Source organism: Elgaria multicarinata, chromosome 8 (assembly GCF_023053635.1).
Source record: "Elgaria multicarinata webbii isolate HBS135686 ecotype San Diego chromosome 8, rElgMul1.1.pri, whole genome shotgun sequence".
NCBI lineage: Eukaryota > Metazoa > Chordata > Lepidosauria > Squamata > Anguidae > Elgaria > Elgaria multicarinata.
The window spans coordinates 40,587,182-40,611,397 of NC_086178.1; the positions used below are offsets into that span (position 1 = coordinate 40,587,182).

Sequence of the window (24,216 nt, forward strand, 5' to 3'; positions counted from 1 at the left end):
GTATGTGGATTTGGTGCATACCTTCAAAGCATGAGCTTCATATGTACCATTGACGTTACACATCTGTGAAAATGCTGACCTTGGACAAACCCAGCTGTTAACGCAATCCTCTGCCTCCTTTTTTTATCTGTTATATATGAAAGGTACACACACACACACACACAAACACTGACATCCCGCTTTTCAAAGTACAGGGTTCTAATCATTTCCTGGTTGTTGTGGCTATAAAAAACAGCATTGTAAAAATAATGCACTGCTGCAATTGATGTCAGGCAGGAATATTTAGTAGTTGAGAATCTGTACCTGAATACCAAACGTATGGAAGAAGCAGGCCGTACATTACCAGTAAGCTGCTATAAGTAATTTGTGAGACTGCAAAGTTGTAGTGAAGAAGTTAGTAGGAAAGCTCCTGAACACCTGCTTGCTGTCCCACTTCATATGCACATACCTGCTACATTGGATCCCATCACTATCTGTCAATTAGAATAACAGCTTTTATTTTATTTCCCTTTATTTCCTTGATGCTTTTGTGGCACTTGTCAGCGAGTCCTCTTTATGACCTTCGTAAAGATCTTCCAGTTATGAGATATCTAGTGGTTCTTCTTGTTTTAGCAGTCTGCATATAATCCATGAGACTGCCTTGTGACAATGCTGCATCTTCTGGGTTGTTCAGGGCAGGCCATGAGATGGCAAAATGACCCTGACCTTCTAAGTCAGAAATATAATGTTGACACCCTAATGGAAACTTTACAACCAGAGGACCTTGAAAAATACAAGAATGTCATTCATGCTTTGTGAAGATGAAAAATTCAATTTCTGAAGGGTTTGGTTACTTAATTGAATTGTTTTCTTGTATAGTATGTCTTTCAAGTTAGTATCTAACTGAGCTAATACAATGACTTCTTTTGTTTTAGCCTTTCTTATTTTTTTGTCTTCAGAAAAATCCTGCTCATGTCCTCCCACAAAAAAGAGAGAGTGCTTACTAACTGTTGCATTTTCCTCTCCCAAGCTAGTCCCAAGATAATTGAAACCGGAGTCATCATTTAGCTAGGTTAGTTTAAATAAGTCAAAGCCAACAAAAGTTTTTGCTCTTAAATAGGGTTGTCAACTAATGAGGAAGAAAGCCTGGCCTGCTCCTGTGCAGTAGCCTCATCTGCAGAAAATCAGCACTGCTGTTAAAGGCACAGTGGCAGTGTTTACTAAAAAAGAAAAGTAAAAATAAAAAAAGTCGACAACCTAAAGAGCCCAATGGCAATACACTGGGCCAGTTTGCATGATCACTGCAGGCCACTGCGGCTTATTTAAGCCATGGTGGGCTGTGGCACGTGCAGGGGGTCATTTTAAAGATTCAACCCCTGGTGGGGAGTTGCCATGGTTTGTTGTTTTGTCTGAACCCAGGCTGTAGGGGTTGTTAGAATTAAACAACGCTCAAATAACTGTACAACAGACCATAGGTTATTTGAGGGTTGTTTAACCCTCAAACAACCTCTGCTGCCCAGGTTTGGATGACACAGCAAACTGGGGCTTGAATAGGCAACCTGGTGTCTGTAGGCGCCACAGCTCATTGTGACTTAAATAAGCAACTGTGGCTGCAGTGATTGTGTGAACCAGGTCACTGACTGCTTAGCACAATTACTACCGTCCACCATGACTTACTTAAGCCACGGTGCACTGTGGCATCTGCTGGTGGCCATTTTGAATATTCCAGCCGTGGTAGGCAGATGCTGTAACTTACCATATTGTGCGAACCCGGGAAGAGTTGATTAATTGAGGGTTAAACAACCCTTGAATAAGCCACTATCACCAGGTTTGCATAAAATGATAATCCATGGTGACAACTCACCGTGGCTTGAATATTCAAAATATTCAAAACCAGCACATGCCACAACCCACTGTGGCTTAAATAAGCCACGACGGGCTGCGGCGATTATTCAAATTGGTATGTTCTTCAGGGTTGATTCTGGTTTTGCTTGGAAGGTGCATGGCTAAATAAAAACCTTGCTGCCAAACACTGGCTTTTCTTCTTATTGCTTTGTTATTTTAAAATGTGAAATTTAGAATAATCCTATGGAATGCTTACTTTGAAAAATGGTATTTCTTTGGGCAGCTCCTTGTTCAACTATGGCTTATCATCACGACAGCAGACGAATATTTGTAGGCCAAGATAATGGAGCCATTATGGTGAGTATCTCATTTCTATTGAATATCTTTCTTAACTGTGAAAAATTACCTGTGCAAGTCTTGCATGCATGTATCTAATTTCCATTATTCCTAAGCTTTCCTTTCAAATTTGTATAAAACAACAACGTTGGGTATATAAATGTTTTAAATAAATTAATGAAATAATAATTAAAAAAAAAACAGTTGCTCATGAGGCTATGGTTTTTGGGACTCCTGCAGTGCCAGATTATCAAGCATCCTATTTCACAGTGATAGCTCCTGAAATAAATTAATTCTTCGGCATAAGAGTAATTGGCATTATCAATAAGTTTAGGTCTGATTTACTTGGCCTCCAATTGGGGTTGTTATCGATCAGCCTAATCTGTGAAGTGAACCAGTAGTGTCAAGCAAAGAGCAGTGTGATTTAGCATGCACTGCTTATTACCACATACTGGGAGAAAATCAGGAAGGAGGCTAGGTTGAGAATCCTACTGTCTGATATCTAATTCTGTATGTAATGGGAACTTCTTTGGGGGTATGGTAGATCATTCAGACAGGTAAGTCCCCACCTGTAGTTTAAGATTGTGCAGCTGGGCACAGGTTTACCACCACTGTATCTGGTTTTGAGAATTTGAGGTATATCTGAAATGGGAGGAGGGACAATTGGCTTTTAGGTGGCAAATTGGCTCTGGTGGATCCACTGGGACAACTGTGCACGTTCAGTCCAGGCTAATGGAAAACATTGGCTTCAACCAACTTTTGAGATATATAAAATTGGCCATTAACTATGGCAGCCTATTAGGATGGGCTCATCTCTTTTGACTGGTTTAAAAAGCTGTTTGTACCAAGCATACAGTTCAGGCTTAGGGAACTTAAAACTTGTGAGTGTGGCCTTCAACATCTTCTTTGGCTGACTGCTGATTTTTAAATGCAATCCATCCAGAATAGGACTATTGCAGAATATCTGCAATGTGTTTGTTGCTTGCAATTTGGCATCTGCCATATTGATGAAAATCGATATGCAAACTTGGTGTTTCATAACATTACAACGTATATATTGTCTGCACTACTGCTGCAATTGCTTTTGGCAAAGTGGCCTTTGGGGTAGGGGAACCCTTATTCTTTGATTTCCAAGATATGATGTACAACAGATTTCCTCTCTCTGTGTGCTTGGATGTACTGATCTCCTCTTCGGGATCAACAATGATCACTTCTAGGTCTCATTACTCCTGTTTTTGGTGAAACTGCATTCAAACCTTATATCCATTTCTCTGTTCTTGATGGAGGGCAATGGGTTGCACTTCCATGTCCTTTTGCTTGTCTATTTTTTTTTTCTTTCCCCAACAAGTTTTGGGGGTTTGTGTTCTTTAGGACAAGAAATGCCAAAATAGTTTTGAGGAAGGGAAAATGATAGTGGTAACTTACATCAGGGCCCCAACAGCAAATGGTTTAGGAACCATAGAGTCTGTTCTGTCTGTACATCTGCTTATCTGCTGGAAACACAGGGCTCTCTGCATTTCCTTGAGAATCCTTCCTGAGTTCCCATGTGGAATTGACCTATATGTTTAGAAAGCTTTTTGAAGGGACTTCCGGCATTGGAAAACAGAAGGGAGAATTGTATTCTCAAGTGCTCTTGAGTCACAAACATTCTGCTAGTGGAAAGCAAACTTGTCAAGAGGGGTGGGGAAAGATGCCAACTTGACCTTCCCTAAGAGGTGTTGGTTTTCTCTGTATAGAGGTATGCTTGTTTGAGTTTCAGTGTGGGGGAGCATCATACAGTCCCAACGGATTGTGTCACATGCAATATGTGTAGATGAACTCTTAGATGTACAGCATTTGCTTGTGAGCAGAGGCATGCCTAGTTTGGAGATTCTCTGCATTTCTGGGTGGTGTTGGCAGAGCAGTAGATTATTTGAGTTACTAGAGATTCTCTTTAGAATAGAAAAATACAGCAGTAGTCAGAGGGCCTTCTCTGCTGTGGCACCCCGGCTGTAAAATGAGCTCCCTAAGGAGGTTTGCCTGACACTTAGACGCCAGGTGAAGACCTTTTTATTCTCACAGTATTTTAACAGTCTATAAATTAATTTTAACTTTGCTGTTTTAAATTTGTATTTTAAATCTGTATTTCTGCACTGCTGGTGATTTTATCCTGGTTGTGCTTTTATATTGTATTTTATATTATATTTTTATACTGTTGTTTTATACTTTGGATGGTTTTAATTTTTGTGAACTGCCCAGAGAGCTTCGGCTATTGGGCAGTATAGAAATGCAATAAATAAATAAATGCATGGGATCTAATCCCTTAGTTATCTTCTCACAGGAACTGTCCCCATCCCTGATGATCAAAGATATATACCGGATATTCTTTTTTCCTAAACAAAAACTCAGAACCTTGAAACATTAGAGGCAAATAGACAGACTTTGCAAAATTATTCTGTAGAGAAGCAATAGTGCTACTTGCATTTTCTATTTGAGGGTTGTTGTTATGTTCTTGGTGAATGAAGGTACTGTTTGGGTACCATCAGGGCCTGCCAGGTTCTGAGAGAATATTGCGCTTCTGTCTCTTAATAACCATTTGGTTGCTTGGTTTCAGGAGTTTCATATGTCAGAAGACTTTAATAAGATGAACTTTGTCAAGACTTACCCAGGTAATGAAATAGGGAAGTGTCCATTCCTTCACAGGTGAGAAATTTTACATTAGAAACTTGGGATGCTGAATCAGTCTTAACTTGCATCAAATGTTCACATAAATTGCTGTTCCTGTTTGGAGACATGGTAAACTGCTGATGTGGACTCAGAATAATAAGGAACTGTAAATCTTACATTAATGGTGGGTAACCATTGATGCTCAGGGCCTGGGGCCAAAACATGGTCTGCGGACTAGTAGAATCCTGAACATTTCTGTATTTATCTGTTTGTTTGTTTGTTTGTTTTAATCTTTAACCTGTAAACTAACTTAGTTATCCTCTCAGTGTCATGGTTTGCATGATCACTGCAGCTGGCACATGCTGGGGGTGATTTGAAAAATCACTGCTTGTGCACTGCTTGTTGTGTTGTCTGAACCCTGGTAGCATGGTGTGTTGGAGGGCTATTTAAGTACTATTTAACTCTCCGACAAACTATGCCACCTGGATTCAGATGACATTACAAGCAGTGCCCGGTGGTGATTATTTAAATCACAACTGGCATGCTCCACGGCTTAAACAAGCCACCATGGCTCGTTTAATCTGCGGTGATAATGTGAACTGGTCCTCTGTGTATGTACGTACTGGCATTATCACCCTAAACACCTTTCTCTTATTGCATTCTACTTTCTTTCCTACTTTCATTCTATACCTATTTCCTACCTACTTTCATTCTGTACATTAGTAGCAGGATGAGAGCTAGTCATGAAACAGACACTTCATCAGCCTATAATACTATCTTTTGAAAATAATGAATTTTTTCATCCTCATGGATGGAACTGCTCTTTGCTGTTAAGCTAAAAAAGTTCACCACTAACAAAAATAATTTAACTTGTGTAGTCTGAACTACTTTTCCAAAAGCAGTTCCAGTTACCATTTGATTACATGAAAATTAATTTAACTACTGCTCTTCGCTAATCTTTTCTCCCTTGGGTTTATGATGGGTTCAGACACCACTAGTGGGATGGGCTTAGTCTACCATTCCTGAAGTAATTATTTTTTTCCATGTGGACCATTCTGGGCTCAATCATTTTGCCACAGAAACCTGACGTGGAGCACCGCTGCATTCTGGCCACATGTGATGTCAAGGCTTCTTAACATCGCAGTGCGCCTATATGCACTGGTTGCTGAGGAACGTGGGCAGAAGGATGCTGTTGCACCCATAAGCTGTTTGTGGGTTCCTGGTCAACAGCTGGGTGGCCACTGAGTGAGCACAGTGCTGGACCAATGGACCATTGGTCTGATCCAGCATGACTCTCCTTATGTTCTCCTGGCTTTGCTTGAACTCCCTGCATCTCTCTTCAGATGCAACTTTCCCAATGGTCATGGGAGACAAAGGGACAGGAAGAACGTCTGCCCAGGACAGAGTGGTATAGAAGAGGCTACATTTTGGAGAGCACTCATGTAGGGAAGTGGGGAGCTGTATCTGCAGCAATTGTTGCTCCATTCATAACTAGCCCTTTTTATTGCAAGGCATAACCCCATATAAGCAGATTCATCTTATGACTTGTCCTTTTGCTACAGCAGAGAAGGTTGGCTGTGAGAGAGACCTTGTGTTACAATGACAACAGAAGAGCCTTTATGCCAACACAAAGGAATTTTTTCCATTCCAAAGGAATGCGCCTCTCTCTTCACACTAATTTTATTGCAGTTCCCTGCCTCGTGCTCTCCCTCCCCACTCTTCCTGCTTTAATTTCACAGTTTGGTCCGTTTGCACGTATGTAAGTGCATTGCCTGAGCTTATGTTTTGCCTTAATGGAGAACAGTCTTCTTACTTCTGTATGAAAGAAGTGATTTAACTGCAAGAAGCCTTTAAATGAATGGACTTCTGGCAAATCCAAAACATAAAATACACCTTGTCGTTGGAACAATCATAACGAAGGCAATCCTTTTGCCTGTTCTTCTTGAGAGTTGTATGTTATTTTCTAGGAATGCTGGCCATCTTTGGAGTCATCCACATGTATTTCAGAACAAAGATTATTTTCAGTATTGTTGGCTCTTGACCTTTGCTCCTCTGCCATGCAGCCTAATATGCCTCACAACGTACAAGGTACACAGAGGCAGGGTTCACACAACACACTAACCCACCATGGGTTAGTGTGTTGTCTGAATGCAGTGCATTTTCCGCAGGGTGGGTTATCGTGTTGTTTGAACACAGAGTGTTTTTGGCATTGTAGCTTGTTGGCCATGCAGTGTGGTTTATTTTTCTCAAACAAGCCACTTTGAAAACTCATGGTTTGTTGTTGGGTTGTTCAGGGTGGTTAACAAGCTACGCTATATGGTTAGCGAGCAACCATACAGAAAAACTGCTTTGTTCAGATAACACAGTAACCCACCCTGCGGAGAACACACTGCATTCAGATAATATGTTAACCCATAGTTCAAAAACAACCCGCACTGAGTGGGTTAGCGTGTTGTGTGACCCAGCCAGTGTAAATGGTCGCCAAGGCATGAGTTATTCTCTCTGCCTTTTGTTGTTACCACTGACTATGTTAATCTGGATGCCGTCACTGGTATTACATCTGCCAGCATGTCTTTGCTCCCCAAAACAAAGCTGGGGAGCCACAGGACCTTCTGTAAAGGCAGATGCAGCTTGCATTTCCCCCATCCCCTCCTTGGCTGCTGTCATATAAGAAGGAAACAAGGTCTAAATTTATGGAAGAGGCGAGTCACTAGTTCAGTACAACTCGTGCTGATCACTCCCTGCTTCTGAGGACATGAACATCCATTATTCCAGTCCAGATGTATAAATACTCAAGTCTAAGTGTTAGAATTCTTCTGTCTCTACAGCTCACCAGAACAGAGTGTCTGCCGTCATCTTTTGCTTAGAAGCAGAGTGGATTATCAGCACTGGCCATGATAAATGTGTCAGCTGGATGTGTACCAGAAGTGGGAATATGCTGGGGAGACACTACTTCATCTCCTGGGCTTCTTGCCTACAGTATCCTTCAAAGTGATTGCAATTATTTCCTTGAGTTTTAGTCAAAGCACACATAAAGCTCAACCCCCCTCTACTGATGTTTAAACTTACCATTTTCATCTTCACATCATAAAACCATGAGATTTGCGGGACAGTTTCTATTATTAGTCTTCATTATCGCTACAGTGGGTTAAAAAAAAATCTTCTATAACTAGTATGTCCTAAAATAGTTGAATAGTGTTGCCATATGTATTTTTTGGCAATTCAGGCATCTTAAACTATGGTGTGGTCTTCACCAAAAGTTACCACGGTAGTTGTGAACCGAAGGCCGTTCTCTGGATATCAAAAAGCCAACACCAGTTTGGAATGAGAAAGCAGGGTTGGCCCTGATCCAGTACATCACCCTAGCTCTGAACTCTGCTAAGACTCCAGTATGGCTTTCACAGAAAGCATTGTCTTTAGTCCTTTGTTGCAGAGGCTTCCTTTTCAAAGAAGGATATATATTTTTCTTTCTCCCTGGCACCACACTGTTTGCTGGAGTCATTAATAACAGGACCGGTGATTATTTCAGTACCTTTGTCAAGAGCCTCTAAAGTATATTTTTGTGAACCGCCCAGAGAGCTTCGGCTATTGGGCGGTATAAAAATGAATATATATATATATATATATATATATATATATATATATAGTAGTTAATGAACCAGTTAGGGGAGGTTACGTAAACATGCGGTAGCATTTCATGGGCAGTGGAGGGGTATTGTCTACTTTATAAGAGGCTGGGCAGCTGGCTGATTAAATGAGTGCATTATTAATCATTTATATTTATTTATTTTGACAAATGGTCTACCACTGCCTTGGAGTGGTTTTATCTCTAATCTAGTAAGTGGGGAAGTAGTGAAGCGGGAGGGACAGTGGGCCAGGTTCTGTTCAGAGCCAGACCACGGGACCTGCTGCTTCTATCCAAGACGCTTGTCTGTGCAACAGGTTGGACGTGCCTGCTCTAGGTCAGGGATGGGCAGAAAGATCTCCAGTTGTTTTTGACTCCCAGCATTCCTGACTGTTGGCCATGCTGGTAGAAGCTTCTAGGAATTGGAGTCCCAAACTTCTGGTGATCTTCCTTTCTGCCCACCCCTGTTCTATATCTTTCACATGGTCTACTTAAAAGGAGAGATGAGAGCAGGGAACAGCCGATGTGATAGGTCAGATTGAGGAGGACAGTCTGAGAATCACAGTTTTACTTGTGTTAAGCTCAACAATGCTCTAATGGATTTTCCAGTCCTTTTGCTGTAACTTAGAATTGTATCAGTTCTTCCATTTATCTTGAGTTTGTCAAAAATACCCATTTCCAGAGTAGGGAGAAATGAAAATATGCCATTAAGAATTATTATGCAAATGTACGTAAGACTAGATTGTGTCTTCTCCCACAGAAGTCAGAATGTTTGACTTAGTCCCTGGGATAATGGGAAAAGGAGATGCTGATTGAAGGGATGCTGGGAGTAAATAAGCTTGATGGGGTGTTAGGTTCAGGCCACCAGTCAAAGCCATCCAGTAAGAAAGGCCTTCGTTGGAAGGGAAGACGTTTCTATGGCAACCTTCTCCAGAGCTCTCATTTCCTTCAGGATAGAGCCGCAAAGGATTCCTTCCCAGCCTTATGTTGGCTGGGCTTTTATTTATGCCAGCTGTGGGGGTCACGTGCTCCCTCTCCACCCCCGCCCACCATTATGAACCCCCCTGAGCCCTTTTGTTTTTGCTGACACTGGCTTATTGTCCTGTTGCCCAGGAGATAAAATTAGTGCTCCTCGTGCTGCCATGATATTATACTTGTTTTTCTCCCACAGCTTGTCCAGTTGGGGTTTACGAAAGACAGGATAAGGAGGTTTCCAGAGGCAATAAGACTTACATCCACCTTATATTTTGGAGCCTTGAGCCGACATTGCCACAGCTTTTAAAGAACAACTAGAATCTTGTTGTTTGCTTGAAATAAAAGCAGCGTCCACTAGGCCGGTTTGAATTTCTAGATAGGCAGAGCTTCTATCACACTGTTCTAACACTAATTTCAGGACCCATGATAAAGTCGACTACTTTTTAGGACCAACCTTTTACTCTCTTGTTTCTGTGCTGCTTGAGCAGCTGAGGCATGGAACGTTGTTGGCTACTCCTTAACTTGGCTGTGCTAAGATATGACTTTGAAACGCAGCATGCCTTCATTGGTGATTACTCCGGGCAGATCACTCTGCTGAAGCTTGAACAGAGCACATGTTCGGTGATCACAACTCTCAAGGGTCACGAAGGTAATGTTTTTATTAATATCTTTCCAGCGAATTGAGACACATTTTTTTTTCTTTATGAAATGAAGCATACTATAAACAGCTACAGTTGGTCCGTTGTCATATTCTGGGCTTGGAGATCAACTAAGTTCTTTCTCAGTTAAACCTGTCCCCTAGTCCTGTTTCTGTCACCAGCCTTCCAGGCTTTTCGCTTGTTCAGTATGTGAGATTAAATTTTAAATTGGAGGATAGGGAAGGAACTGCCACTATCACCTTTGTGATCTGCTCTTCTATTATACATATTTTTTAAGCAAAGGTGCAACATATGTGTTTTATGCATAAGGTACCATGCTGTTGCCTGTTAAACGATCTCAGATAATCAACCCAAAAGAAATCTGCCTGAGGCCTTAAAGTCACCAACCTTTTTGTGCCCATTGTCATAGTTGGATTTTTGAGAATAGGTCACAAAATAGCTGCCATCAGGGATGTGACCACTTGCAAAATAGTTGCCATGGTGGAATGTAACTTGTTACAAAACACCCATTTCACAGAAGGCAAAACTGATAAGACTAAGAGACAAGTAATATGCCCAAGAATCTTGTACAAGGTAGAGGTGAGGCCTAAGTCCTAAAACACCAAACCCCTATTTTGAATCTACTGGTTGTGCTCCTACAGAACACCCATTTCACAGAAGACTGCCAATTCATTGTGCTAAATTATCCAATAATTGAGGAAATAATTTGTCAAATTAATCTATTTTCTCCAGATTTTATTTATTTACTTTATGTGGGTGGCTCACAAAGATTTAATTAAACAGTGTAAATACTGTGTTAAAATACAAAATCTATCAGTAAAAGACAATATAACAGTTTGGCATTTCATACAATAACATAAAATCATAGAATGGTAGAGTTGGAAGGGGCCTATAAGGCCTTCGAGTCCAACTCCGCACAAACCATACTCTTGAGAAACCAGATCGCAAAAACATAAGTTGTTTAAAAGGTCTGGGGCTTCACCTGGCACTGAAGGACTATAAAAATGCCAGGCAAGCCTCTCCAAGAAGTGCTACCACTGAGAAGGCCTTCTCCCTAGTAGCCACCTACCTGACTTTATTTTGTTTGGTCAGTCAAAGCAGGACCTTCGAGGATCTTAAGGATCGAGTAGCCATATATGGGAAAAGTCTTCTGCTGAGCAAGAGAGATTCCCTTAATTGAATAGGGAGACCATCCCAAATTCATTATCCAAGCCATTTTCCTTCTGTCAACCCATCTCTCCCCTTTGGTTCTCTGCCAGCCAACTCAAAGTCTCCCCAGTCTTTCTCGCTCTGCATCAGCCAAACCACCTAAGCCCAGAAATATTTTGCTGCTTCTCTCAGTGTTTCTCCCAGAATCACTATATGTGCACAGACATTGCACACACACACATGCACCCCCATTTTTTCTCAGTCACCCCTCCAAACTCCCTCATTTTATATATTTGCATTCACACACACACATATTATTTTCCTCTTTTTGTTCTATACATTGTTAGTGGGAGGACTGGGCACTCTTCAAAGTGAAGCATTGGTGAAGCTCCTGCCACCCACCACAGAGGCCAAAGGCATTCTGGGGCAATGAAGATGGTGGGCAGCTGGAGGCCACTGATGTTTCGCTTTGCAGCATGCCTGATCACCTGCTAAAAGTACGTTTGTTCTTGTTTAAAAATGGTAGGAACCGAGGGCTGAGGAAGGAATCGGCAGGCTTGGTTTTAGGAAAGGCATCCTTAGAGAGCCACTTCTCATCAGAACAGATAATGTTGGATTAGATCAGCTTTCCCCAACCTGGTGCATGGCAATGCTGCTGGGAATGATGGGTGATGGCAGACCAACATCTCTGGAGGGCAACAAGTTAGGGACAGCTGGATCAGATGGACTAATGGTAGCAGTAGCCGTTGCTCAGGTGACTGGTGACGAGATGGCAATTGAAACTGAGCTTATGGCAGGTTAATGGGGTGGGTGGGTGTCTACCTGATTTGGAAACAAACTGCAATAAGCATCTCCAGATCTTCAAAACTTGGTGTATTAAATAATTTCTTCACTAGATGGCAGACTTTCAAATATCAGGACACCATGGTCACTGCTTCCATAGCCAGTGAGGGATTAATTTGCTGTGCCTGTTTATATCTGTTGCATTGAATTCACCTAAAATTATAGCATATTATTATGTACTAAGTGAGGACGTGACCATCTGCTTCATTTTCTAGGGGTCTTGTTTCTCAAGACTGACACAGCGAATAGGAGGAGGTTTTGAAGGGAATTCTAAAATCTGTCCAGATCTCTCTCCTTTATCGTCCCCTTCTTTTATTCATCTGACACTAATCTTATCAGTTCTTCACTGCCATTTGCAGCGGTACATAGTTTACTGTGACAGGGGTCTTCTCACTCTGGCGAGAGGGGTGCGCCCTTGGCTTTCTCCTGAGCTTGGAGCTGTGGGGGTGATGGAAGAAATGGGTGGCGGACTCTGGTTCCTGGTGTCATAAGCTGGGGCAGCCCTCTGGAAAGGTGTGTGCCATTCACTCACAGCCTGTAGCTAAACTGTGGAATTCACTACTGCAACATGTAGTGGTGGCCACTGACATGGATGATTTTAAAGGCCATTAGACAAATTCATGGAATAAAGGCTATCAATAGCTACTAGTAATGATGGCTATATATTACCTCCAGTATTGGAGGCAGCATGCCTCTGTATACCCATTGTCAACCGATATGAAGGCAATGTGATGCTCATGATACAGCACTCTGAAAACAAAATAAAAACAAATCAAATAGTCATTTGGGGAGTGTTGTTACTCATTTTTCATAATAATAATTAGATTTGTATACAGCCCAGTTGGCAAATTATATATATATACCAACTGGGCAAGGGTTTTTTATTGCACTCATATCTTACTTTTGGGCCGGATAGGCCTTTGGACTGATCCAGCATGGCTCTTCTTCTGTTTTTATTAGTGGCTTATTTACCGTACACACGTGGTCTCCAATCCAGGCGCTGTTTGGGGCCGTGCCCTCTCAGTCTTGGCCATTAAACCATCTCATGTGCCTTCAGACCATTGTCTGAATTGGAGAGATGTGTGCTTGTGGAGTGTTGACTAATCGCTTCTCTCTTGGGAGGTTAACAGTGATGTATGGCCCTGCCAGAGTAGGTGATTAGTTGCACAGGTTTACACACCGAGAAATAGGAGGACCAGCGCTGAATAATTCAGCTGTGGTCCTGAGAAAAATCTCCCGTTTCTATGTACCTTCATGGTAAACTATAAATGCTGGACAATAAGCATTAGGTAGACACAGTCAATATTGGGGCACTGCTTTTGAATAGGGACAATTGAGTCAACGGGGAATACACAGCTGGCTCAGATAAGCTGTCTTGATAAAAACGGCGGTCACTGAGAATCCGTGTCAGGCCATTGTAGGGAGCAAGCTAAATCATTCTAATTCATTTGAAAGTGTAACCAAGTAACCACAGACCATGAAAGCGACACCTGTCTTAAATAAATTGATTTAATTTCTGGCAATTTTGCAGGAAAATATTTTTTATAAATGCATTTTATTCATTGCTTATCAAAAAGGCTTTCTTTCCTAGTTACTTATTTATGCTGCACTGTTTAAATCTTTTTGGGACAAGGTGTCTTTTCCTGATTAGTTGAGGGAAACCTATGTCTGCTTATTATTTTATATCTTAACTTCAAGTAGTTCAAGGTGGTGCACCTGGTTCCCCTCTCAATTTTTCCCCTCACAACAATCCTTTGAAGTAGCCTAAGCTAACGGTTAGGGCCTGCCCTGAAGTCACCAGTTTGCTTTGTGGCGAGTGGAGATTTCAATTTGAGTCTCCTTTGCCCTTCTCCAGCATGCTAACTGCAAACTATCAGGTTCAATTTAGTAACTGGAGAAGATGGAAAGTTCTGAACAACATCTACGTCGATATCCATACCTAAAATTACTTCACTGCCCTCCCTTTGCTGCTCTGAATGCTGGTTTGTAGGGTTGGGTCCAAAGTTCAAGACAAATGAGAAATACATCCAAGCATAGCTTTTTATTTTCTCTCCATCAGTGAACTAGGAAGTGGTCATAGCTCAGTAGTAGATCCCTCCTTTGCATGCAGAACGTTCCCGATTCAATCTCCAGTGTCTCCAAGTAGAGATGGCGGGGTGGGGGAGAAAACGTGCCTGAAACCCTACCGGCCTATCCAGTGGAATTTAAGGAGGCTTTTAGGATGGGGTTGTTTTTTTTAGGATGTTTTAATAATGTATACTATGTTTTTAATTCAGTTTTATGTATTTTATACTTATTGTTGTTCTTCGCCTTGATCCAAATGGAGAGGCGGGTAAGAAATATTATTATTATTATCATCATCATCATCATCACTGCTGCCAGTCAGTGCCAACAATACTGGGCTAGATAGACCAAGGGTCTGATTCAGTATAAGGCAAGACCTGCACCGTATTACTCTCTTCTGGTTCAGCTGTTCCTTTTGCTACAGTAAATGGGTCCCTCTAAAAGACAGGACAGCAAGTGCAGTGTTAATCTAGCAGCTGTTGCTTCCATCTAGATGGGGAAAAATATATTTTTCTTCCCTACCCTAGGAAGTATTGCTTCCCTGTGGTGGGATCCTGTTCAGCGGCTACTTTTCTCTGGAGCATCCGATAACAGCATAATCATGTGGGATATTGGTGGAAGGAGAGGCCGGACGCTGCTGCTTCAAGGCCATCAGTATGTAATGTTTTAATTTTGCAGTAGGTACTGGTTCAGTCCTTGGTGGTATTTAACATATTGATGAGGGATTTTGTTTTGTGTGTCTCTTCCCACCCCCACCTCTCTTCCTGGCCCCCAGCAGCAAGTAAGCTCCACATCAGAAGAACCTTGGTTCAGTGCTTTCCCTAAATGCCTGATTGAATGTATGCCCTCTTAATATTTTCCTAAAAGGTGGATGAAGCTGGGGGGTAAACATTTCAACTTTGGGGCTCTAGATGCTTTTTCGTCTCCTAATTTTAGCCAGCCATACATTGTACCTTACTGCAGACCATACTTCTCTATACTTTGTATGCACAACATGTTGATATAAATGCAGTAGATTCATCCATGGTATTTGACATACTGGCATTCATTTCCCCAGTAGTGGTAAGTTTCAGAGCTTTCTTGACAGCTCCTCAATTTTCCAGTGCTCCAGGGGAATGCAGTGGAATTGCAACCTAGCAAAGCAGGTGCTGGAAAAAGATACGACACAATGGCTTAATACTTTCTTGTTGATGCCCCGGTATCAATAACTGCTCTTGTTGCACTAGTGCCTTCCAACAAGATAATATAATGCCAATGACCAGCTGCAGAAAATTAAGGGATCATTTATTGAACAGTTAATAGATGCAATAGAAATTCTCCTTCCCTTCTCTCACTTTATCAACATCTGTGAAAGAGTTCATTTTTGCAAGATAAGGTTATTTACAAATATTCAAGTAATGCAGGTATGTGGCCAACACACTTTACCCCATATATGTTCAGAGTCTGCATAAATGGCCTCTCTGCATACAAACGTTTATACTAGAGCAGAGGAAAATGAGTATTGTCCTCCCTCGTGTAGGAAGGTATTAGGTTCTTTTCCTGTTTCAGCGGCACAAGTGATGCAATTTTGAATAACATGCAAAAACTGCTCAAAAGCACTATGCTTCCAAAATGGCAAAGGTGGAACCAAAATCTGGCTTTGGCTGCTGGACTATTGAGAGAAATTAGCAGGTGAAATTAACAAGGTTGGTGGAAATTCACTCCCTAAATTCTGTTTTAATATCTGCCCCTCATTTACAAATGGGTCACAGAAGCATCCTGAAAGGAGGACAGCCCGAGACGTTGCTCATGACGTAGCTTATACCTCTTTAATGCCCTTTAATGGCAACAAATAACAACCACAAACACCTCCTCTCCTAAAAAAATCAACATCTAAGGTTATGTGACATTTGAAAAGATTCCCAGAAAGCATCAATCTAAATGTTAAGATGGAACTAAAGTTTAAATGACAAATTCTTTGAACTGCCGCACATACAAAACATGGTCATGATTCTGTGTGTTTAGCTTATGGGTTAAAATATTTTCTTTTTCACAGTGACAAGGTGCAGGCTGTTTGCTACCTCCAGCTCACACGGCAATTGGTGTCTTGTTCAGCTGATGGAGGGATCACGGTCTGGAATATGGATATTAGCAGAGAAGAGGTAGGAAACCTCTTCACTAGACCAAAGAGGCTGACCTGGTTCATATGATCACTGCAGCCCCCTGTGGCTTATTTAGGCCACGGTGGGTTGCACCACATGTCGGGTGGCTTTTGTATATTCAAACTGCAACTTGTCCTGTTGTCCGAACCTGGTGGGCAGCAGGTTGTGCAAAGGGTAAATAACCATCACATAACCCTAAAACAAGCCATGAGTTTATGCGAGGGTTGTTTAATCCTTGCACAACCTTGGATTCGAATGACATAAGCCGCGGTGGCAGCTTGAATATTCAAAATGGCCTCCTCCACCCACTGTGGGTTGTTTGAGGCAAACTCCCCCATTCTCAGGAGTCTCTAAGCATTGGAATTTTGAGGTAATATCATGGGCACTATCACAAAATGACTGCCCCAGTGGCCATTGCTAGTCACAAAACACCAGTGTCACAGAAAGGCAAACTGGTGAGGATAAAAGACGAGTGACTTGACAAAGCTTGTGAATAGCAGAGGTGTGATCTGATCCCCAAAACATTAAACCCTAGTGTGGTGTAGCGGTTAGAGTGCCAGACTGGAACTTGAAAAATCCAGGTTCTAGTCCCCAATTGGCCATGAAGCTCACTGAGTGACTTTGGGTCAGTCACAGAATTTCAGCCTGACTTATCTCACAGGGTTGTTGCTTTGAGGAAAAAATGAAGAAGAGGAAGACCATGTAAGCCGCCCTGAGTTTCATACAAGAGGAAAAAAGGCCAGATATAAATGTAATAAATGAGGGATGTTCGAATGGTATTTGTAGAAACCAAAATGGGGTTAGAGAAGAGCTTTTGGAGCAGGTGCCCCTCCCCACTGCCCCTAACTACCTCCTACACCAGTTGCCAGCACTTTGGGCATAACTTTATATTTGAAACGTTTCTGCATGAGTCGGGGGGTTCCAAAGTTCATATTGGGAACATATCATGAGTCGAAGAATATGAATGCATATTTCTTGATGGTTTGAATATTGCTTGCATGAGCCCAGTGCATAGCTGCTTTGGGAACCTGTAGGTCAAAAGGCGGGATACATATTTAAAAGAATAAAGTATCAAGCTACTGCTTCTGGACGTGTATTAATTTAGAGAGATTCTTTATTTTGGTCATCTTCTCAGAAATATGGAATCTTTGTTTGAGAAATCTATACCCTCGGGAAGTGACCAAACTGGGCTTGTGTTATGATGTTGCCATCATGGTTCTTTTAGCAGCCACAAAAGCAGAAGTTGTTCTTCCTAAGCACAAGATGGGATAGTAATGAGAACTTACAAGTCACAAAATGACTTGTAGGCCATACATGCAATTTATTGTCTAGCTCTTTTCTACTGACACATGAAAATCTTCTGCCCTAAAAGGCCTCTTTGGTTGGGCTAAACTACTAGTGCCTACCTTTAGGAAAGTGGCTTAGGGAACATTCTAGCCCTTCCGTGATTTTCTAAGTAGCCCCATTCGCAGAGAGGACAGGAATAGACACAAATGCACATACAGAAGATAGTCCCAGGCAAGTTAATTACGTTAAATGACATCTGTAGTGTTCAGAAACAAGAATGGAACATGTTTAACGTCAGATTATGAGTGAAAAACGGAGGGCATAATTATTTGACTGTGGAAAGCTTCAGCTTTTCCAATTACTTGGTATCTCTTCTTAATCACCGAAACGCTGAAAACTGGGGAGTGTTAAACCCCTGCAGCAAGCTAATAATTCAGACGTAGTAAAGAAGTCTTCCTCATTAACATGGCGGTAGCGAAAAATGCCACCGCGAAGGGCAAAGTGTGGGAGGCAAACAGAGATCCCGGAGACAGCCAGACGCACAACAGTCCCTCATGTACGCAGCTTGTCACTAAATTGGTCTAATTACGTCTGGAGGGTGGCACATTTTATAAGGCATGCTTGGATTTCAGGGACACTGCTTTAACAGCCTCCATCTTTCAACTTACAGACCTTAATGTCTTTCTAATTTTGTTGCTTATGAAAAGGGTGTGGGAGTGGAAACAGACTCTTTAATTCCAGCGACATGTTTAGGGGTTGGGAGGGGGAAGGTTTTTCCTTTGCTTTTTTCCTTTGTTTTTCCAGTGATAGATTTAAATTCTTCTGCTGGCCCTTCTGTTTCCAGGCGCCTCAGTGGTTGGAAAGCGATTCCTGTCAGAAATGTGAACAGCCCTTCTTCTGGAACATAAAGCAGATGTGGGACACAAAGACACTGGGGCTGAGGCAGGTGAGGTTGTGCCGCTGAGGTTAACCCGAGACATGGCAACGGTGGTGTGGGTGGGTTGAAAGCTTGACTCAGGGATTGGTGTGCAACCAGTTTTGGAAGGGGTGGTGCTCCCCTTGAAAGTTCCGGTCCGTAGCTTAGGACTGCTCCTTGATCCCACGCTACCCCTGTATCCTCAGGTAACGGCATTGGCTAGGAGTGCGTTTGCACAGTCAGGGCAACCCTTCCTGAATCAGTCTGACTTGGCAACAGTTACCTACGCCTTGATTGCATTACGTTTAGACTCCTGCAATTTGGTCTACGTGGGGCTACCTCTGAAGAGTGTCCAGAAGCTTCAGTTGGTGGAAAATGCAGCAGCTACGCTGCTAACTGGGGTGCACGGTATCAGGAGTGTATTACATCCATCTTGAAAGAGTTTCACTGCATGCCAATGGCTTTCTGAGCGCAATTCAAAACTTGTAAACAGCTAAGGACCTGGCTATGTAAGGGACTATAAACCTGCCTGGGAGAGAGGCCCTTTGGAGGGTGCAGTTTCCCCGAGGCCTGTTTTCCAGGCATGTATGAAAGGGCTTCTCCCTTGTGTCTGCGTATTATCGAATGTGCTCCCTCAAGAACTACAATTGACCCCCGACTCTCTCAGCATTTAGAACCATTGTGAAGACACATCTTTTCAGTTTAAAGTGGATAACTTTAATGTTTTACTGTTTGTTTATTTATTTATTTATTACATTTATATACCGCCCCATAGCCAAAGCTCTCTGGGCGGTTTACAAAAGTTAAAAACAGTAAACATTAAAAAGTATACAAAATTTAAAAACCATCAGAAACATAAAAAACAACAGTATAAAAACAACAGTATCCATTTAAAAACAATGTTCATGATTGTATTATTGTTAATACAATATGTTAATGTTCATGATTGTATTTTACAGTTTTTAATGTTTCAATTGTTGTACACCATCTTGATGGCTTTTTGGCAGATAAGGTGCCATATAAATGTTAATAATAGATAGATACCGTATTTCTTCGATTGTAAGACGCCATCAATTGTAAGATGCACACTGATTTCAGTACCACCAACAGAAAAAAAAAAACCCCAACATACACCCGTGATTCTAAGACGCACCCCGTTTTTAGAGATGTTTGTATGGGGAAAAAAGTGCATCTTTATATGGGGGAAAAAGTGCATTGAAAAAATAGGGTAGATGAGTTTTGGTGCCAGCAGAATCCTGTGTGTCTCTGTATGGAAAGCTGTGAAGTTGGTAACTAGGGCAGGATCTACACTACTGTTTTAAAACGATTTATAACGGTATTGACAACTGTTGAGGCCCAGGACACACTCCATATAGAGTTTTCAAACTGTTTTCAAAGTGTTATATCCTGTTTGGTGTAGATTCATTCCTTAGCACTATATTTGTGCCAGTAGTAGCCTGTTTCTCCCCACCTTCCCCTCACCCCAGCCATACACACACACACCTCCTCATCCATGATGTGGCAATAAAGTAGCTCTTCTGATGGCAGCATGACTATACAAGACCTTAAAAGATTTTAACTGGGTCCCTATTTGTTTCTGGGCACAATTCAAAGTGCTGTGTTAACCCTACAAGGACCTAAATGGTCTGGACCAGGGTGTCTACTTGACCACCTGTTCCCTTAGGAACCTATATGTGAAGCAAGATCTTCATCCGAGACCTTTTTCCGAGGGGCGGGGGGAGCCTTGTGGAGACCAGTGGAGTAAGGAGCAGGGAGTGTGCACCTCTTCTCTGGTTGAGGGGTGGGGGATTTCTCACAGTTGGCCTCAGCTAGTACCTGGAAGCACTGTGAGCATTCAGTAGTTCCCTTTCTTGTGCTTGGTTTGGTTTGGTTTAAAAACTCTCTTTTTTTTCTTATTGTTTCTTCATTTTGATTCCTTCATCCAGCATCACTGTAGGAAATGTGGCAAGGCAGTTTGTGGCAAATGCAGCACAAAACGTTCCAGCTACCCCATAATGGGCTTTGAATTCCAGGTCCGGGTCTGTGACTCCTGCTTTGATTCAATCAAAGACGAAGAGTGAGTACCCTTAGAAATGGCTCCTTGATGTTTCATGTATTGACACGCTCACGTTGGAAGAATTTGATCTCTTTCTTGGTATAGTAGAAATCCTTTAGCAAATAAGCCAGGTTAGAGCTACGGTTCTTATATACAGTGGAGAGCTTATTTTTTATATTGCTGTTCTGATGTGCCTTCTCTAAAGTTAGTTATATGCAGGCATCTAGATATTATGGCTGTGATTGTTTGCCGAGTTTTCGTTCTGCAGTGAGAGCCCAACAATATTATTTGTATTTATCAACATAGATATTATCTGATGAAACTACATAACTAAGGATTTATGTAGATTGGGTTTTTCTGTTTCACCTGAGATTCATTCCATGGTTTTGACAGGTCTTTCCTTCCATTTTGAAACATTTCAGGCTTTTCTTCTCTTCTCTCCCATCCACCCTGCATTCTATATAAGTGGAAAGTGTAGATTTTGGCCAGGAACCTTTGCATTTTAATTTTCTATCTGACAAATACTGTTACAAAAATGATGACAGAATGACCAGTTTTTCAAGGCCACTGGTACCTTAAAGACTAAAAAAAAACAAAAAACGGCAGCGTGAGTCTTTATAGAATAGAGACTATTCTCAGATGACACTCTTTCCAAGCAGGATAAGTGTAAACGCCTTTGGGTTTGGAAAGCTACACTGGGGGTTATTTGTTTTTCAATCAACATTCATGAAAAAATTAGATTTTGGGCATGTTAGCTTTTTCACTGAAGGCCCTCGGAGTCATGATTTGTTTGCTCCATCAACAGCCTCCATGGCAAGTGGATCTGATCCAGTCATGTTATCATAAACAGATACTGCTTTGCACTTAATGCCTACTGAGCAAACTCAGTTGAAAAGGTTTTATTTTTTAAAATAAGCAAAGATCTCTGATGAAAAGGGATGTGGAGGGAAAGAAATCTGCTGTATTCCTGTTATAAAACACTGCCTAATTTCCAGCTGTACCCAACTACAGATGATGTTAGCACTTCAGCACGTTCTTCAAGTACTGCAATAACTTCAGAGCTATTGAGGCACTGGAGCTCACTAGAACTTACTTTGGAGTAAACATGCAGAGGTTCCAAACACTTAAAACATTTGTTTAACAAATGCCAGCTGAAAGGCAGCCTTTAGCTTTTCATTAGAAATGCAAACTATGTTACAAAGAAGTTATAACATTTAAACTGCCAGTATAGGAGCACAGGAAGCTGCCTTATACTGCGTCAGACCATTGGTCCATCTAGCCCAGTATTGTTGACACTTGATTGACAGTGGCTCTCCAGGGCTTCAGGCAGCATGTGCTCTATCACACTGAGCTATGGCCATGAATTGAAACATCCTTGCTGCCCTGTAAGTACACAAAGTAGTTTAGACCCCGTACCACATCAGTTCATGTGGATTTACAATTGACTTGAACTGATGGACCCTTGGTCTGATCCAGCATGACATTTCTTATGTTCTTATGATGTTGGAGAAGTATTCTATGTAAGGTAGCAGCTGACCACCTTAACCTCATAAAATCATATAATAGTAGAGTTGGAAGGGGCGTATAAGGCCATCGAGTCCAACCCCCTGCTTATTGCATGAATCTACCTTAAAGCATCCCTGATAGATGGCTGTCCAGCTGCCTCTTGAATGCCTCTAGTGTGGGAGAGCCCACAACCTCCCTAGGCAATTGGTTCCATTGCCGTACTGCTCTAACAGTCAGGAAGTTTTTCCTGATGTCCAGCCAGAATCTGGCTTCCGGTAACTTGAGTGCATTATTCCGTGTCCTGCACTCTGGGAGGATCAAGAAGAGATCATTTTTTTAAGGCATTACAACAGAGGTGATCACCCTTTTTTGGCCCAGGGGCTGAATTCCAATTTGGGAAGGGTCTTGAGAACTGCAGTTTGGCAGTGGGCAGGCCTAAGGGTGCAGTGGGCAGGTGCAGGTGTAATACATACCAATGTGGACATTTTCCCACATGCAAGCCGCAGCCCAATTCTATGCATGTCCACTCAGGAGTAAACTATACAGGGTGGATTGAAAAACCCCTTGAGCCATATCTGGTCTATTGGTCAGAAGTTCCCCATCCCTGCAGTATGACATCTACATTAGTCCATGACTAAGGCTGCAGGAGACTTCAAACATTTTTTTTTTATAAAAAGAGAGAGGTATATAAGGCACAACTACTGAAGATTTCTACAAACCAACAGTGGGTGCAACTGTCTGAATATTTCACTCTTGCATATTTAAAACTGATTAGGACTTCTAATGAACTGGTCATTCAAAGGTCCTTCATATGCTAATCATGGATGTGACATAATAGCTTTTCTGAAACCTTACTTCCCTCAAGTGTTTTGTGAATTGAAATGTCCTGTGCCTGGCTTGAACACTGTTTAGAAAGCAACCCTTTGTTTAACCTTACTTCCCTCCCCCCCTCTTCAAGTCGCACTTCTTTGGCAACTTTTCACGAAGGAAAACACAACATTTCCCATATGTCCATGGACATCTCCAGGGGACTCATGGTGACATGTGGAAGTGATCGTGTAGTGAAGGTAAGACCTTTTTCCTTCTTCTGTCTTGACCAGAATGTCCTAGTGACCTAGCAATTAGCATACACAGCTTCAGAAACCCAAGTTTAGTAGATATGAAAATATTCAGAGGGACTAAGGAAAAGCCTGAATAAATTGTAGATCAGTTCTACAGAGATAGAGTTGGTTCAGTATCTGTTTGTGCTATCCTGCTTCCACCTTTATCTGGGGTTGATGTGAGATGGAATGAGCTTCCTTCGAACCATCTCTGTCAGATGTATGCAGTGAATAATAATAATAATAATAATAATAATAATAATAATAATAATAATAATAAATTTATTTCTTACCCGCCTCTCCAATTGGATCGAGGCGGGGAACAACAATAAGCACAAAACCCAAAAATATTGATTAAAAACATGGTATACACCGTTTAAAAAATCCTAAAAGCATCCTAAAATATCCTAAAATTCTACTGGATAGGCCTGCTGGAAGAGATCAGTCTTGACAGCCTTCTTGAATGCTAAAAGACTGTGAAGAAAGCAGCACCCTGATTCCCTATTAGTGCTCTGCCAATGCCCTATGTTGAAACAGGAATATTTATTTCTAGCTCCTGCTAGATCAGTAGAGGATCCAAGGCGTTCTCCTGCAGATGCCCTGCGCTCATTTAGCTATGTGCCTGCTTTTTTGAATTGTAAAGATTTGTCATCCATAGTATAGTAAAATTTGTTTGTTTTTGTAACTGGGGTTACTGTATAAAAAGCAAAGGAAGTCATATTGGTCCATAAGGAAATGGCAAAATTCACAGGTGGGCTTTAGGACCAAAAATGTCACAAAATTGGGAGCAAGCTTTTTTGCTCCCCAGAACGTTTCATCATGAAATGCAAAGCAGGGGGTAGAAAGAAGAGAAAAAACAAAACAAACAAAAATGGCTTGGTGTTACAACATGCAGTCTGCATCTAGACTCCAACTCAAAACGGTGATTACCATTTGATTGAATTAATTAGCCAGTGTGTAGTGGCTAGAGTGTTGGACTGGGAGTCGGGAGGTCCGGGTTCTAGTCCCCACTCGGTCACAAACTCTCAGCCCAACCCACTTCACAGGGTTGTTGTTGTGAGGATAAAAATGGAGAGGAGGAGGATTATG

General features: G+C 41.7%; 1 protein-coding gene across 1 annotated transcript in view; it reads left to right on the forward strand.

Annotated features, from left to right (window-relative positions):
- WDFY1 (WD repeat and FYVE domain containing 1) overlaps nt 1-24,216 on the forward strand; it is a 35,882-nt gene that overhangs the window by 6,310 nt on the left and 5,356 nt on the right. Inside the window, exons 3-11 of the mRNA XM_063132224.1 lie at nt 2,108-2,181; nt 4,754-4,808; nt 7,635-7,785; nt 9,943-10,055; nt 14,649-14,775; nt 16,157-16,262; nt 18,394-18,495; nt 20,412-20,542; nt 22,986-23,094. Of these exons, the coding sequence (XP_062988294.1) occupies nt 2,108-2,181; nt 4,754-4,808; nt 7,635-7,785; nt 9,943-10,055; nt 14,649-14,775; nt 16,157-16,262; nt 18,394-18,495; nt 20,412-20,542; nt 22,986-23,094 (968 nt within the window). The remainder of the gene's footprint in view (nt 1-2,107; nt 2,182-4,753; nt 4,809-7,634; nt 7,786-9,942; nt 10,056-14,648; nt 14,776-16,156; nt 16,263-18,393; nt 18,496-20,411; nt 20,543-22,985; nt 23,095-24,216) is intronic.